The sequence below is a fragment of the Mus pahari genome, chromosome 3, assembly GCF_900095145.1.
Source record: "Mus pahari chromosome 3, PAHARI_EIJ_v1.1, whole genome shotgun sequence".
Lineage (NCBI taxonomy): Eukaryota > Metazoa > Chordata > Mammalia > Rodentia > Muridae > Mus > Mus pahari.
Window position 1 is genome coordinate 19033853 of NC_034592.1, and position 18117 is coordinate 19051969.

General features: G+C 45.7%; 1 protein-coding gene across 3 annotated transcripts in view; it reads left to right on the plus strand.

Moving 5' to 3' along the window:
- Positions 1-18117, plus strand: part of Abl1 (ABL proto-oncogene 1, non-receptor tyrosine kinase) — a 110722-nt gene that overhangs the window by 68807 nt on the left and 23798 nt on the right. For 2 of the 3 annotated variants that reach the window (XM_021193831.2, XM_021193832.1), the window contains exons 2-3: positions 16218-16391; positions 16786-17081. In XM_021193831.2, the coding sequence (XP_021049490.1) occupies positions 16218-16391; positions 16786-17081 (470 nt within the window). Of the gene's footprint in view, positions 1-4618; positions 4644-16217; positions 16392-16785; positions 17082-18117 lie in introns of those variants that run through there. The other variant, XM_029536962.1, reaches the window with a different exon arrangement.

Here is an 18117-nt window from a genome sequence, read left to right on the forward strand (position 1 = left end):
GAGGAGGAGGAGGAGGAGGAGGAGGAGGAGGAGGAGGAGGAAGGGAGAGGGGGAGGGAGAGAGAGAGAGAGAGAAAGATAGAGGGAGTTAAAGTTAAAGTTGGGTATTGGAAGCCAGGGCCTTGAGCTACACCCATAGGCCCCTGCCAACTTTTGAATTTTGAGCCGGACTTGCCAAGTTGTCCAGTCAGGCTGTGAACTCAATCTGTGAACACAAAGAGAAGAGACAGGCTTTGCACTTGGCATCCTCTTGCCTCAGCCTGCTGAACACCTAGGATTTCAGGCTTGCACCACAGCACCTGGCCCAGAAAGCCCACTGTTAGCCTCTTTGGATCACTGGTCTCTCATGGAAAACACTATGGATCATTCAATACTGTCTTTAGAAATGCCCAGCTAGGGCCTAAACTATACCCGTCTTTTCCTTTCTGCATCAGGTAATAGTAATACACCTACTTTCATAAAGCAACATTAACATTTTTTTAAGCAAACATAAAAATACTTGTAAGAAAATTCTGAAAGTATTTAATGAAAATTAATTGGCTCTCCTATTCTCTTTCTAGAGGCAACCCCTATGTTTTGTTTTGGTTTGGTTTTCTAAGAGAAAACTATGCCCTCTAGATATAGCTTATATTTATAAGAAGCCTTCGTGATGCTGCAGTTTTGCTCTTCTGAAGAATCTACTCAGAATGACTATCAGCTTTTGTCTTTGGTCCACTTTGAACCCCAGTGTTGTCAGCTGTTCCTCCTCTGTGAACTTGGGTCTCCAGGGCTGCTTCACTGCCCTTGTTTATAGCACAGGGATGCATATGGACTCTGCAAAGCTCTGTGCTGGCTGCAGAATGAACTCCTGTTGACCTTTCTCATATATTTGAAGAGCCTGCTGAAGTTTCTCAGCTTGAGACTGTGAAGCCAGTACCTCCTGCAGTCTCAGTCCCAAGGCCCTGCTTTTAGGGCCGGGCTCTGAATCCTCTCTTGAGCTCACCACTTTTGTTCCCTTGTTCAGGAATAAGAGGATCCCGAGCTCTTTCTGTTACCTAGCAGATCGATCCTTGTCATTTTAGGTTATGTTAATACCATTGGGCTTTTACAGTGTAACAGTACGTGACCCCAGACATCCTCACTGAGTTCTCAGACTAGCCCTGTTGATTTTCCAAGGGAAGAGTACTTTGGTGACAGCACTTCAGAAGTTGGCTTTAGAAGATTCCTCCCTTCCCACCCCCATCTTACCCTGACTTGCTTGGCTTCCTCTTCTTTTGTCCAAGTCAGGGAGACTTCCTCTTCTAACCCAAGGGTTGTTTTAAGGACCCATGAGAATCCCAATTGACCACTTTAAAAACAGCTGAGGCAAAACTATGTATCTCTGCTGAGCTGTTGGGGGTTGCCCTTGGCACCCTCAGACATTGTAAGGCCTTCCCTTCCAAGTCCTAGCAGCATCCCCTTCCAGCCCTGGGTCCCTGAAGTGTAGACAGTTCTGGAGCCAGGCACCCCCAGGAGCCAGCCATCCATCTCAGATGATTTAGGCATGGTGCTCTCTGAGCAGCTGACATGCTCTCATTTGTAAAATGAGGCTCACAGTAGTTTCTACCCCATTGTTGAGAGACATCATATAAATTGTTCAATCCAGTGCCTGTCACTGAGCAAGAGCCAGCAACTATAAGCTGTTGTTATTGTAAACAGATCTCCAGCAATTTAAAAACACAGAGGCTTTACCAGTTTCTTTGATGGCTGAAGTAGTGATAGAATTGAGTAGACCCAGCCATAATTTTTCTTGTTAATAAATTTATTTCAAAATTTAAAAATGTATATGCAATAAAATTAATACTTTGTCTTAGATTTTTTTCAAATTTAATTGTTTTATGGTTGTTTTGTGTGTGTGTGTGTGTGTGTGTGTGTGTGTGTGTGTGTGTTTGCATGTATGTGCATCACATGTGATGCCTGGCGCCTTGCAGAGGTCAGAAGAGGGCTTTGGGGGGGGGGTTTCGAGACAGGTCCCGAGTGCTGGGATTAAAGGAGTGGGCCACCATGCCCACCTCAGAAGAGGGCTTCTGATCTTCTGGAATTGAAGTTGCAGATGGCCTTAGCCACTGTGTGAATGCTGGAAATTGAACCTGGGGTCTCTGGAAGAGCAACTAGTACTGAACCATCTCTTCAGTCCTCTTCGTTTTAGATTTAAGCTGAAAAATATCTTTCCTTCCTTGATCCTCTCCTTAGTCCATCCTAAGGTGAATATTTTAATGGTACAAGAAATGTTCCCATTGATTTTTGGTCAGTATCTTATTTCTATTCTGCAGAGGAGGAAATATTTCCACAGTCCTAGGCATTTACAAACTAAAATCCTGTGCTGCTCAGAACTTTTAAAAATTTTGTCATTGTGGGGACTGGAGAGATGACTCAGTGGTTAAGAGCACTGACTGCTCTTCTAGAAGTCCTGAGTTCAGTTCCCAGCACCCACATGGCGGCTCACAACTCTCTGGGACTCCAGGTCCAGCACCCTTGCACAGACATCCATTGGGACAAAAAATACCAATGTAAGTAAAAAGAAAGAACCGAGTCACTGGAATTGTGCTGGTATCATTGCTGATTTGAGGTGGATATGGGAAAACAGGAATAGATAGGCTTTAAATATATGTCACTAGGCCAGGCTCATGGCTATGAAGAGGGGTTTTTTTATACATATACATGTATACACATTCATATTCAAGCACACACAAACATGCATTTGCTCTGCACTCATGAGGTAGAGGTAGGTGGATCCCTATGAGTTTAAGGCCAGCCTGGTCTACATAATGAGTGCCAGGACAACCTGGGCTGTGTAGTTAGACCCTGTTTCAAAACCAAAAAACAATCTTCCTCCCAGACCCACCTATGTACATGCACATATAGGCACACACATGTACACATACAAGCACAAACATCATGTAAAACTAGAAGTAAAGATCAAGTGAGACACTGGAAGAATTTGAGTTTCTTCATAATTAATCACAACTCATAAACCAGAACAATTTATAAATTATATTCTTAATTTTCTGTATCTATTTCCTTTAAGACAGTTTTCCAGTCTCAGTTTCTCTCAGGTGTTAAAATTATAGGTATAAGCCAGTGTGAATGCTGCCCCTCACCCCCAGAGACTTAATGTCTTTATCAGAAACAGATAGTAAGAAACCTCCTTCGATGTATTACCCACCTTTAACAGTGGTCAAGCTGCTTGATCCTCTTTCCTTGCATGTTTGTAGTTGCAAAATAACAGAAGAGTCACTTGCCCATTTTTTTTCTGTCTGTATGTAATATGTATGTGATATGTGGGATAGACATTGCACACATATGTGTGGGAGTGTAGATAGACATTGCACACATATGTATGTGTGGAAGTCAGAGGACATGTTTGGCTGTCAGTTCTGGACTTCTACCTGGTTTGAGACAGGGTCTTTTTCTTGTTAGCTATTGCTCTGTGTACAGCATGCTAGCTGACCCCGAAAGCTTCCAAGGATATACACTCAGCTCCTACTGTCCATGTGGCAGGCGCTTTACCCACTGAATTATCTCCCCAGCCAGTCCTTTACTTTTGAGAATATAACTTTGTCCACAATGAGAACTGTTACTCGGATACTCAAGTCCCTCTTCCTAGCACATACTGCTGAGCAGTGGTGGATAAGTGGAGAGTGGGCAGGAAAGGAAGAGGAGGAAGAAAAGGAGAAAAAAGGGACTTCTCCCAGGAGACAGGGAGACAAAGACAACAAAGTTAGGAGAGAAGAAGGAAAATAGAAGTGGGGAGACTGAGCATGGGCAGACAGCAGGAGTGACAGACAAGACACTGTGACAGATACACTGATGGGTGGCAGCTGACAGAGAACTGGAGGGCGGAGTCTAGCAGGTGAGGTCACCTCCCTGGGCTCCCATTTCTTTCCTCTGGGAGGTGGCGATGCTTGAGAGTCAGCTGTGCCGACTCTCATCATAGGTCATTAGCTAGTGCTTCCCCAGGGAGTAACTGGACTTGAACCTCCCATCTGAGTTCATAGAGCTCCCGTGCTCACTCCACCCCCTATGATGCAGCACATTTTAAACAGTTATCTTAAAATTGACTTTTGACTCTGGGTTGTGGGTAGAATCAAACATGGCATTTTGGAGCCTGAGTCCTGCCTGTGTGTGTATGCATGTGTGTCTGTGTCAGTGTGTTTCAATGATCCAAATTAGCAATAAAAGTGCTAATAGTAGAGAGACCTTCTGAAGGAGTTGGCTACCAGTGAGTGGTCCAGTTCAGCCAAGTCCCAAGGACCCAGAAGATACACATACACAAAAGACAAAGAACCTCATGATGAGCATGTTGAGTCTATCCCTGGCTCTCAGTCTGCTGTACATGGCCTAAGACAGAGTAAGCCCATTGTTGTCGGCAGGCTCACTAAGAACACTTGGAGTCTGCAGCCAGTGCAGGAACTTCTGCATAGAGACATCCAGGGCTGTACCACTGTCTGCCTGTTTGGTTTGAAAGAACAGAGAGATATATTTGTGTGTCCTGCCCTGTTTTAAGGTCTTGAACATAGCTTATATTTCATTGAAAACAATTCTTTGTGTCCCTAGGCTGTGCTAGAGGGTTTCTGGACAGGCTGCTTTGTCCTACATTTCTGCTGGCTTTGTTTGGGTTAACAGGTTGGTAACAGTGCACTTTTTCAGTTCTGACCTAAAAATACTTTGCTCCCTGCTAACAAGCATGGTGGGTTCTGTGTCTGAGCTTCCCAGCAGCACATTGTGCTGTGCTGTGCTGTGCTGTGCTGTACTGTGTTGTGTTGTGCTATGTTGTGCTGTGTGCTATGTGCTGTGCTGTGCTATGCTGTGTGCTCTGTGCTGTGCTGTGCTGACCCCTCCTGAGTCTACCTGGCTGAAACTGTTTGTGTCCTAGAGACAGGTATGGGAAGGAGCATCTTTGATACAAGTGTGCTGAGATTTTAATATAGCTTGTCCATATCAGAATCTAAGCCAGGGACATGAGGAGGTCCTTGTCATCTTATAGCTGGTGACAGAGTCAATACCAAGTGCTCAAGTGTGGGTGGAGAAGGAGCTGTAATAATGCAGGGGCACAGAGGTAGGAGAGAGGTCCATTGACAGATGGGAAAGGCAGGAGGATGTTGCAGGCTGGGAAGAGCCTGCCACTGGATTTGGTGGGATCAGTCAGGTGACACAGCAGGGACTGGGGAAGTAGGACTTCAAGGGGTTTGGAAAGATGGAAGAGCACAGCTCCTACCTGGAGCCCGTAGGGCCTTGCCACCTGCTTCAGGAGGAACCTGAAGTTTCCCTACCGTGGATAGAACTGACAGTGTCATTTTCTGAGACTCATGTAGACTTGAGCAGTGTCCAAAAACCTGCCAACAGCTACGTACGTACCCTACAAGGCACAAGATGTTCTGAGCATTGCCTGGATCGCAGTGTTAATAAAAAACGGTGGCTGGCCAGTAACAGAGAGGAAGTAGTCCGACTGGTTTTTCAGAAGGGTCCTTACATGGCAGGTGGTGTAGAGGTATGGTGACCTGTGGCTGCTGTGCTGACATGGGCCTGGGTGACATGTGCTCTGAGAGGTTTTAGAAGATGGTGGTGTCTGTATTTTAGATTCTTTAGAAGGCTGTCAAGGTGACTGAATAGATGAAGTGCTTGCCAGGCAAGTCTGATGACCTGGGTTCCACCTCAGAACCCACATAAAGGTCAAAGGAGCGAACCCACTGCAAAGAGCTGTCCTCTGACCCCCCACATGCACACCCCCCAATCATACTGCTCATAAACACTAAAATTTAAAAATATTTAGTCATTTCCACCAATAGTAATTATAGACTATTTTAACAATAGATTAATTTTTAAAAATATTTTGTTTTAATTTTTATTTTTATGTATGTCACATGTGTGCAGGTGCCCACAGAGACCAGGGAGGGTGTTGAGTCTCCTGAAGTTGTAGTTACAGGCAGTTGTGAGCCCCACCCCTGCCATGTGGGTGCTGGAGACCTAACTCAGGTCCTCTGTAAAAGCAGCAGGTGTTAACCACTCAGCCCTACCCCCAGCCCCAACAGTGAGTCTTAAAGGTGGTACAGGATTCCTTCATATTTTTTTTATTTTGGGAACAAGGGTTGCATCTTCAGAAAGCTTAGTATTTGGGCTGTTTGACAGGATCAGAGGTTCAGGGAGAAGTCTATGTTGTTTAAGTTGCCTGAGTAAGTATTAAAAAGATTGCAAGGCAAATGTTTAAGCCTTGGGATGACACAACCTGTTTTTTGTTTGTTTGTTTGTTTGTTTGTTTGTTTTTTAAAAAAGAGGTTTCTCTAGAATTCTATTTCATTTAGTACCTATGATACCAGAAGCAGAAAAGAACTGCATCATTTTAAGAGAAAGTTGCACAATATACTCTGGTCACTGCATACACCAGCCTCCAGTTGGCTCTTCATGTTGCTCGTTTGGTCCTTGGGTATCATTGGGCACCTCAGCAGCCCTGTGCAGGAATTTGTTACTCTGGAAGGTCATGGGAGGCTGGAATGGGCTCATGACCTTGCAAGGGTCACCTTGCAAAGAAATCGTCTTTGCTTCACTAATATCTAGCTGGAACCAGCCATTTTGCTTCTTTAAGAACACAGGAAACACAAGATGGTAGCAGTCTCCAGCAGAAGCCAGGTCCACATGTTACAACTGCAGGGGCTCACACTGTCATTGCCTTGGTGACAAAGATGTCATAAAGAAGCATGTTTTTATTGAGATCAGGGTGTCAGGCTGGCCTTGGATCATCCCCTTCTTTGCTGAGTGCTGCCTCTGTCTCCCATCTCCTCTCCCTGAGGAGAACCCATCTGCTCTGTCATGGCACCGCAGAGACAAGCCCCTTTTGGGCTTTCATTTTTATAGCTATCCAGCTCTCACCGGCTGCTTCTCCCTGGGCCGGCATGAGGGAGACCACTGATGGCGCTGGTGTTCTTACTTCTCCACTCCACTTCCTCTACTCCCGTGACTCGGTGTTTCAGGGTGCTGGGAAAATTGGGTTCTGGATGTGAGGGAAATACAAAGGCTATATTTAGTTAAATGTGGTTTTGTTTTTTTTAATAATCTGAACTGTGGGTAAGGGTCTGAGTGACGAGAGGGATGCAGTGGCGTTCAGCAGGTTCACATTGTGGGAAATAAGACTTTTCCTCCAAGCTCACATTATGAGGAACGCATGAGGCAGTTACAGACTGACTTGAGAATATTCTGAGCATGACCTCATCAGCTGGAACAGAGAGGAGCTAAAACATGAAGCCCTCTCCTTTGCAAAGGGTCTGTTTTACAGATCTGCGCATTGCGGAGATTCCTCGAGGCAGAGGAAATCTCAAAGGGGCCACCAAGGAAAGAAAGTTACTTTGGCAGGACTTAAGTCCTTGAAATGAGCACAGGAAACAGGACCGTGTGCTCAGGGACATACCCTTTTCTGCTCCTCCCCAACAAGGAAGTGTCTCCCAGGGCCAAGGTGAGGACTGTGGGGAGTGCTGTGCAGCCGGCTGCCCCACACTCCACAGGGACCTGGGGACCAGTGCCAACAGGAAGTCAGGAGCTTCCTGGGGATGTTTTTCCTGGAGGCAATTCTGTCGTCTCCCTGAGACAGTGAAGTCTCCTTCCCCTGGGTCTCAGGGCAGCCACTGGTTCCCCTCATTCCTCACAGCAGTCTAACCCAGAGAGGCCACATCCAAGGATCTTCAGTTTTCATCAGTGACTCACTACCTTGAAAAGGGATTTCTTTTTATTTTAATAAAAAGGATGTTTAATATACTCAGTTTTCCTAGAGTACTGTCTAAACAAGTAAATTGTGTGCAGAGTTCCTATTGAACTTTCCAACAGTCTGATACCCTCTGAGAGGAGCCCAGGTTTTCTAGCGGTTTAGAGGTAGTTTTCAGATGGCACCAATTTGTGAAGCTGCAATAGACTGATTAGCAACTCTTGCTGAGTGTCACTGATGGGCGGCAACCTCCTTACTAACAGCAGGAGAACAAAATGGTCTTAAAGGGGACAATGGTCACATTTAAAATGTCTAATATATTTAAAACGTCATTTAGGGCCGGACATGGTAGTGCACACCTTTAATCCCAGCACTCGGGAGGCAGAGGCANGNGGATTTCTGAGTTCGAGGCCAGCCTGGTCTACAAAGTGAGTTCCAGGACAACCAGGGCTATACAGAGAAACCCTGTCTTGAAAAAAAAAAAAAAAAAAACAAAACAAACAAACAAAAAAAAGTCATTTAGAAGGACACAGCAGAAAGTGCTTGTGGCAGAGAAGAGAATGAATCAGTAGTGCATGGTGCAGTTTGTTGTCTGAGAATACTGTCAAAGGCTTGCTGAGAGAATAGGAGGGGAGCTCTTTGAGACATCTTTGTGAGCAGAGCTTTCGGACTTGGTGGTGGTGACGGGGTGGTTTCCTGACAGTGGAACTGGCAGAAAGTTAATGTCTTGAGCAACAAAACTTTAAGTATGTTCTGCAACTTTGGCCTGGTGAGCTGTGATCATTCTTACAGTTGACGAGTATGGCTGACTATGAAATGAAGAAAGTAACTTGGCACTGATGCACTGTGAGTCAGTTTTGACATCAGCCTGGACTGGGAATTGGCTGGAAGGTTTTGTTGCTGCACTCCATGTCTCCATCCAGAGGCACGCATGAGCAATACTTCCCTTTGGGCTTTGGCTGTTAACTTGAGGACCAGGATTGGGGGATGGGGTGGGGTTGAGAGAGAGGGCTTGGAGGCCATCCTGCTGGATCCAGGCAGCTGCAGGACAGGCAGCTGCAGAACGGTTTTCTCACAAGGCTTCACCCACCCTACATGTTAGCTTCTATCTCAGCCTTGGGGACAGGCCTTCTTCACTCCTCACCTCTGGGCAGAACGTGTCCTGCTTACTCCAGGTGTTTTTCCAGGCCACTTCCTCTGGTTATGTAACTGATCAAATCCAGATGCAACAGAATGTTTGATAGAAGAGGTCAAATGGCATTTGAGAAGAAAAGCACTTCTGTACGCGTGACACAGCATTCATTTCCTGTATAGGCCCAGCCTTCCAAAACGCTGCGCTGCTGGCCCCGGGTTGGGGCATGCAGGGAAACACATAAGTGCTCTTTCAGGACAGTGGGAGGAGCCTCTCCCCAGAGCTGCTCATTTTAAATTGTCTGTTATGTAAGCATCCTGGCTTCTACTTACATGTTATTCTAGTGTTGGGGTTGGAAGCTGATTATAAAAGTAACCTGGTCATGTTAACAAATGAGCCATAATAGAGGAGAGTGTAAAGAAAGCTGAAAGCCTTGTGACCAACCCTCCACACCCTGGGTCAGCTGCTGCTCACATCTTGGTGACCAGTTTCTTCTGGTTCTCTTTGCTTTTTATAAAATTAGGATGTTACTGTATATGCCAGAATATAATATAAAATTTTAATGAATGTATTATAAACATATTCCCAAGTGAAAGTATTTTGTTTATTTATTTGTGGTATTGAGAATCAAACCCAGGGCCTGCACATTGCAGGCTGGTGTCCTGCCACTGAGCGAGCCCTGTCTAAATCATCCCAAGTGGACTTTGACGTGTTCTGTTTTATGGATGGAGAATAGCTTGACTTAACTTAATCAGTGGGTATTTTGGACCTTCCAATTTTTTTCCGTCTTTTAAATTGGTGTACACAAGTCATTGTTTGCATATCTTGGGATAAATTGCCAAAGATGTTGAAAGATTGTGAGACGGAGGTGATTTGTGTTGCACTGGTGGACCCGGCAGTGCACACTGCTGCAGGCAGGCCCTGTAGAGGACCGCCTGCCGTCATGATATCTCACCTGCGTGCCCACCACTGTCTAGAAGGGCCCACTGGTTTGAAGGATTGCCATTCTTCAGTTCCTAGTAAGACTTCACACTTTCCATGTCCAATGATGATTTTAGTTTTCCATGAATTGTTTGTTTATGGGTCCTGTTCATCCTTTAGACATGTCTGCTTTCCCTTCCTCTCTTCCTCTTCATTTTTTGAGACATGGTCTCACTGTGTAGCACTTACCTAGCCTTGAACACTCTCCATGCCCCAGGATGGCCTCAAACTCACTTTGTGACTGTGATGGTTTGTATGTTTGGCCCAGGGAGTGGCACTACCAGAAGGTGTGACCTTAGTGGAGTAGGTGTGTCACTGTAGGTGTGGGCCTTAAGACCCTCATCCTAGCTGCCTGGAAGTCAGTATTCTGCTAGCAGCCTTCAGATGAAGATATAGAACTCTCAGCTGGTCCTGCACCATGCCTGCCTGGATGCTGCCATGCTCTCCTACCTTGATAATGGACTCAACCTCTGAACCTGTAAGCCAGCCTCAGTTAAATGTTGTCATTATAAGAATTGCCTTGGTCATGGTATCTGTTCACAGCAGTGGAAACCCTAACTAAGATAGAAGTTGGTACCAGCAACTGGAATATTACTATGATAGGCCTGACCATGCTTTTGTTTGGAATAATGTGGATTTGGGGACTTTGGATTTGCAAAGCCATGGAATGCTTTAACTGGGGCTTAATGTGCCAACCTAGTAGGAATATGGAAGACAGTGGTGCTGAGGGTCATTTGAACTGTGTAGGACCGCTGGCCCAAGAGATTTCAGTGGAGAAGAACTTTAATGTGCAGCCAAGAGACTGTTTTGTGATGTTTTGGTGAAGAATGCAGCTACTTTTACCACTGTCTGAAGAGACTGCCTGAGGCTCCTGAGGTAAAGAGATTTATATTAATTGCATCGACAAAGGATGTCTCAAAAAAGCCCAATAGAGACTTTGTTCTCTGGTTAAGTCTGAAGAAACGCATTTTAATCAGGCACGGCAAGCTGAGAAAGGAAAAATACAAAATATATGGTTTGAATTTTATTAATATCCTAGGTTTTTTTAAAGATTTATTTTATTTATATGAGTGCACTGTAGCTGTTTCCAGACATACCAGAAGAGGACATCAGATCCCTTTACAGATGGTTGTGAGCCACCATGTGGTTGCTGGGAATTGAACTCAGGACCTTTGGAAGAGCAGTCAGTGCACTTAACCACTGAGCCACCTCTACAAAATATATGGTTTGAATTTTAAAGGAGCACCAGGAAGTGAAATGGAGCTGAATCCTGTGTTCAAGGATATTTAATTGAATTAAGGGAGTGGTGACTTTGGGGCAAGATCCCACCCAGCTAAGTTTAGGTCTAACCCTGGTAGTACAAGCCTTTAATCCCAGGAGACAAAGGAGAGCTTTGAGTTCAAGGCCAGCCTAGAACAGAGCAAGTTCTAGGTGAAGAAAAACTTAAATCCAGATTTGGTGGGCCATACTTTTAATCCCAATGCTTAGAAGCCAGGCATGCAGATCTCTGAGTTCAAAGTCAGTCTACAGAGCAAGTTCCAGGACAGCAAAACTTAGGCAGTGAAGGAGCTGGAAAGAGAAAGCTGGTGGAGATGTAATAGAACAAGGGGACCATGTCCCATCCCCAGCAAGCAGCAGAACTCGGCAACTTTGGCCATGTAGTTCTGGCTTAAGAGTGAAAAATAGAAGGGACTACTGGGACAATCGATGCTGGTCAGCTGGAGCTAAGAAATTAGTGGTGATTAGGAAGAGACCAGCACCACTGAGGTGACATCTTCGGGAAGTGTTTCCTGAGAGCACGGAGAAGCTCCAGAGACAGCTAAGGCTGTACCTCAAGCTGCAGCTGTACTTGGAAATGGGTAAGAGTCACCCAGGCGGTACTGGTTTTGAAGGCATGAAGGGGTCATGAAGAGCAGCTGAGGCTTGGCACTGTGAGAGGCCATAGAAGACCATTGGTGAAGGTGCTGCCTCAGTTACAATTGATGACCCAGGACTGAAGGGATCATGCAAAGGAGTTGAGGCTTGGCACCATGAAGAGAGCCTATGAGAGGCTATTGGTGAAGCCTCATTGCAGTGGAAGACTCCAGTGTATTGGAAATGCCAGTACCATGGGATAGTCACCAAGAACAGCCACAGCAGTGGAGTGGATCAACCTGAGCTTAGAGTGCTACAGAAGGCAAAGCTGGAGAAGTGAGGCCAGCCCTCTGGAGGAACCCAGATCATGTGTGGATCCCAGACATTGAAACAAAAAGCTGTAACATTGAAGTTGCCTTGGAGACCCCAAGATGTTCGAGATGCCAGAGCCATGGGCTATCTGCTGAGGAACGCTACTAACAGGGAGTGGAACCTGCCCAGTAGAAAGAAGTTGTTGCAGTTAACAAAGATGAAAAGGAGTTGGAGATCTGAAGACTGCGTTGACATCAGACATGGAGATGCAGAGTTTGACGTTTGCCCAGCCGGTTTCCTGTCTTGCTTTGGGGATTACAGTTAATTAGTTGGATGAATCTCAGAAGAGACCTTGAACTTTGGACTTTTAACATTGTTGAGACTGCTATAGACTATGGGGACTTTTGAAGTTAGACTGAATGTATTTTGCATTATGCTGTGTTTAGGTATGGCCCGCATAGACTCATGTTAGAACAAGCCTATGGTGACCAGAGAGTAGAATGTGATGGTTTGTATATAATCTGCCCAAGGAGTGACACTGTTTGAAAGTGTGGCTCTATTGGAGTAGGTGTGGCCTTGTTGGAGTAGATGTATCTCTGTGGGTGTGGGTTATAAGACCTTCATCCTAGTTGCCTGGAAGTTAGTCTTCTCCTAGCAACCTTCTGATAAAGATGTAGAACTCTCAGCTGCTCCTGCACCATGCCTGCCTAAATACTGCCTTACTCCCATCTTGATGATAATGAACTGAACCTCTGAACCTGTAAGCCAGCCTCAGTTAAATGTTGTCTTTATACGAGTTGCCTTGGTCACGGTGTCTGTTCATAGCAGTAAAACTCTAAGACAGAAGTTGGTACTGGGAGTGGGGTATTCCTGTGACAGCCTGACCATTTTTTTTGGGAGGATTGTGGAAGGACTTTGGAACTTTGAGCTATAAGACCAATTGAGTGTTAAGAGCTCTATAGGATGTTCTGTAGGAGCTTGGAAGATGATGTTGAGAACAGTGCAGAAGATGGAGGCCTAGCTTGTGAAATTTCAGAGGAAAGATTAAAGACTCTTATCAGGACCGATGCTGTATTGATTGTGAAGATTCTGTGGTTTTGGTTAGCTAGGGCTGAAGAATCAGCTGTGGTTAACAAGATACCAGAAGCACTAATTTGCATTACTGGGATGATTGATACTGGTTAGAAATGAGCAGTGATTAAGAAGAGACCAGCATCACTAAGGTGAAATCTTATTGGAAGGGTTTCCTGAGAGCACAGAGAAGCTTATTCCAGAGGCAGCCATGGTTGTACCGCATGTTAGCNGTCAGTCAGACTTGGTGATATTTGAATCATCCAGGTGTTAGGGGTTTTGAAGCATGAAGGGGTAGCAGCTGAAGCTTGGGCACCATTGGTAAGGTGCAGCCTCAGTGGCAGTTGAAGGCCCAGGACTGAAGGGGGCATGCAGAGAAGTTGAGGCTGAGCACCATGAAAAGAGTCTATGAGGCTATTTATGAAAGTGCAGTCNAGTTGCAGCAGAAGACANCAGTGTTTTGGAGATGCCAGTACCATGAGATGACCACCAAGAAGAGCAGCAGCAGTGGAGCACAGGCAGATGAAGCCTAGAAGACAAGGTGTGTGCTACAAAGGGCATAGCTGGAGAAGTGACCCAAGCCCTTGGAGGAGCCCAGAAGATCATGAGTGGATCCCAGACATTGGATGGTTAAAGCTTGAGTTTGCTTTTGATTGTGACTATGCCCTGATATTTTTCCCTCTTGAAATAAGAAAATATTTTAGTGGAGCCCACAGTTAAGAGACTTTGAATTGTAAAAAGAGTTTGAATTTCAAAAGAGATTGGATATTTTAAAGGGATTGAAATTTTAATATGTAAGAACTTTTAAAGACTGTGAAACTTTTAAAGTTATTTAGATCTTGGGGTGAATAAGAAAATAAGGGTTGAGGCTTACTATTGATGTGTTTGTGTGACAAGTTGACAAGGAGTCAGTTGTACTGGCTGGTTTTGTGTGTCAACTTGACACAAGCTGGAGTTATCACAGAGAAAGGAGCCTCCCTTGAGGAAATGCCTCCATGAGATCCAGCTGTAAGGCACTTTCTCAATTAGTGATCAAGGCGGAGGGGGGGGGCAGCCCATTGTGAGTGGTGCCATCCCTGGGCTGGTGGTCCTGGGTTCTATAAGGAAGCAGGTTGAGCAAGGCAGGGAAAGCAAGCCAGTAAGCAGCATCCCTCCATGGCCTCTGCATCAGCTCCTGCCTCCAGGTTCCTGCCCTGTGTGAGTTCCAGTCCTGACTTCCTTTAGTGATGAACAGCAATGTGGAATTGTAGGCTTTCCTACCCAACTTGCTTCTTGGTCATGATGTTTGTGCAGGAATAGAAACCCTGACTAAGACAGTGACCCAGCCTGGCCTTGAATTTGAGGCACTTTTCATGCCTCAGGCCTCCCTGATGCTGGAACTACAGGTAGCTTTCCATCATTTTGTTGATATTGTTTTAAGTGAATGAAGTCAGGCTCATCCCCGCAATGGGTATTACTGCCCAAGAAAATGATAGTTTGGAGGTGGGGGGAGTCTTCTAACTATATATGGTAGCATAATGAGTGTTAATGTTTGTGTGTGGCTCTTTGTAAGTTTTCTACTCTTCTTAAGTCCAAACTGTTGTGCAAGTTTGATTTCTCATTGTGATCTCACTCAAGTGGAATTGAGGTTTTACTCCACAGCTCTGCACTGTCATGCCTTCTAGAGGAGACTGGCCTCCTCAGAAGCGCCCTTCTGCAAACTTACCACAAAGGTGTCTGAGACAGTTGTCACACAATTCAGGGTTAGAAAGAGGACAGAGTGGAAAGCTGTCTGTGAGTAGTGCCATGTGTGGTGCAATCGCTGCTGGTCATCTCCAGCCTCAGCTGGGACAGACACATTTCAGAACATAAGAGACAGGCAGGGCCTTCACAGGCCAAAAATGTGTAAGGATGACCATATCTGAGTGGGAAGAGGAGGGGACTGATGTTGGCAGGAAGGTGGAGAGGCAGTCTCCTGTGGGCAACAGCTCTCTTGGGCAGAAGCAGAGGGCATTTTGAAGTAGAGATCACAAAACCCAGCTCTCACCCCAGAATAGAGAGGCCTGGAATGGCCAGTGCTGCCTGGTTATTTATATCAACACTGATATAGTTAAGTGTTTTAAGCTAGTGTAGTGGCACAGTCTTGCTACCCCTGCATCTGAGCGGATGAATTGGGAGGGGTTTTTGTTTTTTTAAGATTTGTTTATTATATGTAAGTACACTGTAGCTGCCCTCAGACACCCAGAAGAGGGCATGGGTCTTATTACGGGTGTGTGAGCCACCATGTGGTTACTGGGATTTGAACTCAGAACCTTCGAAAGGGCAGTTGGTGCTCTTACCCGCTGAGCCATCTCACCAGCCTGAATGGGGAGTTTTAAGGACACTCTGGGTTATGAAAATCCTTGTCTCAAAAAGAAAAACTGGAACAAAAAGGAAAAACAAAAAGTGTTTTAAAGAATGTATACTCCATATTGTAGAAAGTGGCAGATTATAGAGATGGATTATGTCTATTTCCGAGAAAATTCATATTGGATTAATGAATTTTATTGCATTTATTTGGGGGGGGGTGCATATGCCATTGTGGGTACAGAGGTCAGAACTCAGCTTTCTGGAGTCAGTTCCCTCCAAAGAACATGTGGGTCCTGGGGATCAAACTCAGCTTGTCGCATTTAGCACCTGTTGCTTTTACCTGCTGAGCCATCTTGCCTGCCTGAAAGAATGAATTTAAAGGCCTAAACTATTTGGGAGCAGGAATGCCTTAGTTTCTTTTCTATTGCTGTGACAGAACACCATGGACAAGGCAACTCAGAAAATGTTTAGTTTGGGGCTCATGGTTCTAGAGGATTAGAGTCCCATGACCATGATGGTGGGGAGTGTGGCAGTAGACAGGCCTGGTGCAGGAGGCAGAGCTAACTGGGAATGGCATGGATGTTGGGGACTAAGTGAGACCATACCTGCTAATCTTCCCCAAACACTTCCATTTCTGAAGCCCAGGCCATGCATTCAGATATGTCAGCATACGGGGCCCATTTTACTTAAACCACCATAAGGAATTATGCTTTGCATAATACTTGATAATGACAACTAACCATTTTACTGTGCAGATGTTAAACAGTGACTTCAGCTCAGCTCTCCCAGCTTCTCTTCCAGGTTCATTTGCCTATTCCTTGTCTTGCAGAAGCCCTGCAGAGGCCTGTGGCATCTGACTTTGAGCCCCAGGGTCTCAGTGAAGCAGCGCGATGGAACTCCAAGGAAAACCTCCTTGCTGGACCCAGTGAAAATGACCCCAACCTTTTTGTGGCACTCTATGACTTTGTGGCCAGTGGAGATAACACTCTCAGCATCACTAAAGGTAAAGGAGAGGTGGCAAGCAGGGAGTGGCTCTGAGTGGCCTGCCCTTTGCTCCCCAAGACCTTTATAATGTGAGAGCAGAAATGCCTGCAGAGCATAGCACCCACCCTTGGGGGCTCCAGGGCTACACGTTTCCCCATGTTCCTACAGAAGACACCTGAACCCCAGGCTGGAAACATGGGGGTTTTCTACTGTTTTTAATTCCCCAAGCAAAAGCATTTTTCCCTAAAGTGTTTCCTTGTAATTGGAACAAAACTCTTGAGTAAATTTGTATGACCTTAGATGCCGAGGCAGAGTTGTGCCCTATGTCCTCCTGAGCAACAGATGTGCTGGAGGAAGGTTAGACAGAAGAAAACCAGTCACCAATGATATGTCTGTTTACTCTGTTTTCTAAGGTGAAAAGCTCCGGGTCTTGGGTTATAATCACAATGGGGAATGGTGTGAAGCCCAAACAAAAAATGGCCAAGGATGGGTCCCAAGCAACTACATCACCCCCGTCAACAGCCTGGAGAAACATTCCTGGTATCATGGACCTGTATCTCGAAATGCTGCTGAGTATCTGCTGAGCAGCGGAATCAATGGCAGCTTCTTAGTGCGGGAGAGTGAGAGCAGCCCTGGCCAGAGGTCCATCTCGCTGCGATACGAAGGGAGGGTGTACCACTACAGGATCAACACCGCCTCCGACGGCAAGGTGGGTGACGCCCGACTGAGGCCTGCAGGAACTGATGGGCTGTGGGAAGCACCGAGGGGAATAGAGATGGTAGCCCAGGGCAGTGAGTTCTGGCAGCAAGGCTGGATCAGGATGCCTCACTCAAGCAGGGTGTGGTAGCTCATACCTGTAATCCCAGCAGGAGGCCTAGACAGAGGATCAGGAATTCAAAGCTATCCTTGGCTACATAGTAAGTTCAAAGGGAGCCTGGGCTAGATGAAGACCCTGTTTCAGACAAAACAGATGATCTTTGGAATCTTCCAGGTAAACAGCAGGAGTTTGCATTAGTTTCACAAATATATAAGCCAAGCTGGTGGGGACCATTTTTTAAATGACCACAGCATCTGAACTGTGGTTGGGGGCAGGGTACGTGTGTGATCTGGCTCCATGTATGGCGCTCACCTAGCATGACCCTGTTTTTACTGCAGAACTGCAGATATTGTGGACACATTCTATACACACACAGGTTTTGTTTGCTTTTGAGAAAGTATTTTGCTATGTAATGCTGGCGTGCCTGGAACTCACTATGTAGCCCAGGCTGGCCTTAAACTTGTGGCAGTCAGTACTCCTGCCTCTGCCTCCTGAGTGCTGGATTACAAGTGTGCACTGCCACACACAGCATTGCTTCTTACTTATATGTAATGTATGTACATGATTTCAAGTGACAAAAACCAAGTATGGTGAAAACTACTTCTGTCTCCTAGCTCAGTCTGCCCACTGTTGCCAGCTCCTTTCAGACTTACCCAGCGTAGCATTTTATGAAGCAGAGACACAAATGACGCCTGCACACTGATGCGCCTGGCCATTCCCCATGTGACAGGGTGTTTTGGAGGATTTCACAGTGGCACATGTGGACCTGCCTCTGTCAGTGTCCTGTGGTGGCTTACACGTGTAAGCCCAATACTTGGGGCAGTGAGGCTGGGAGATTGCTGAGTTTGAATACAGCAAGCATGACATGGTGAGCCACAGTGTAAAGATAGCAACAAAACTGAAAAAATGTCTGTGATCTGTTACCTTT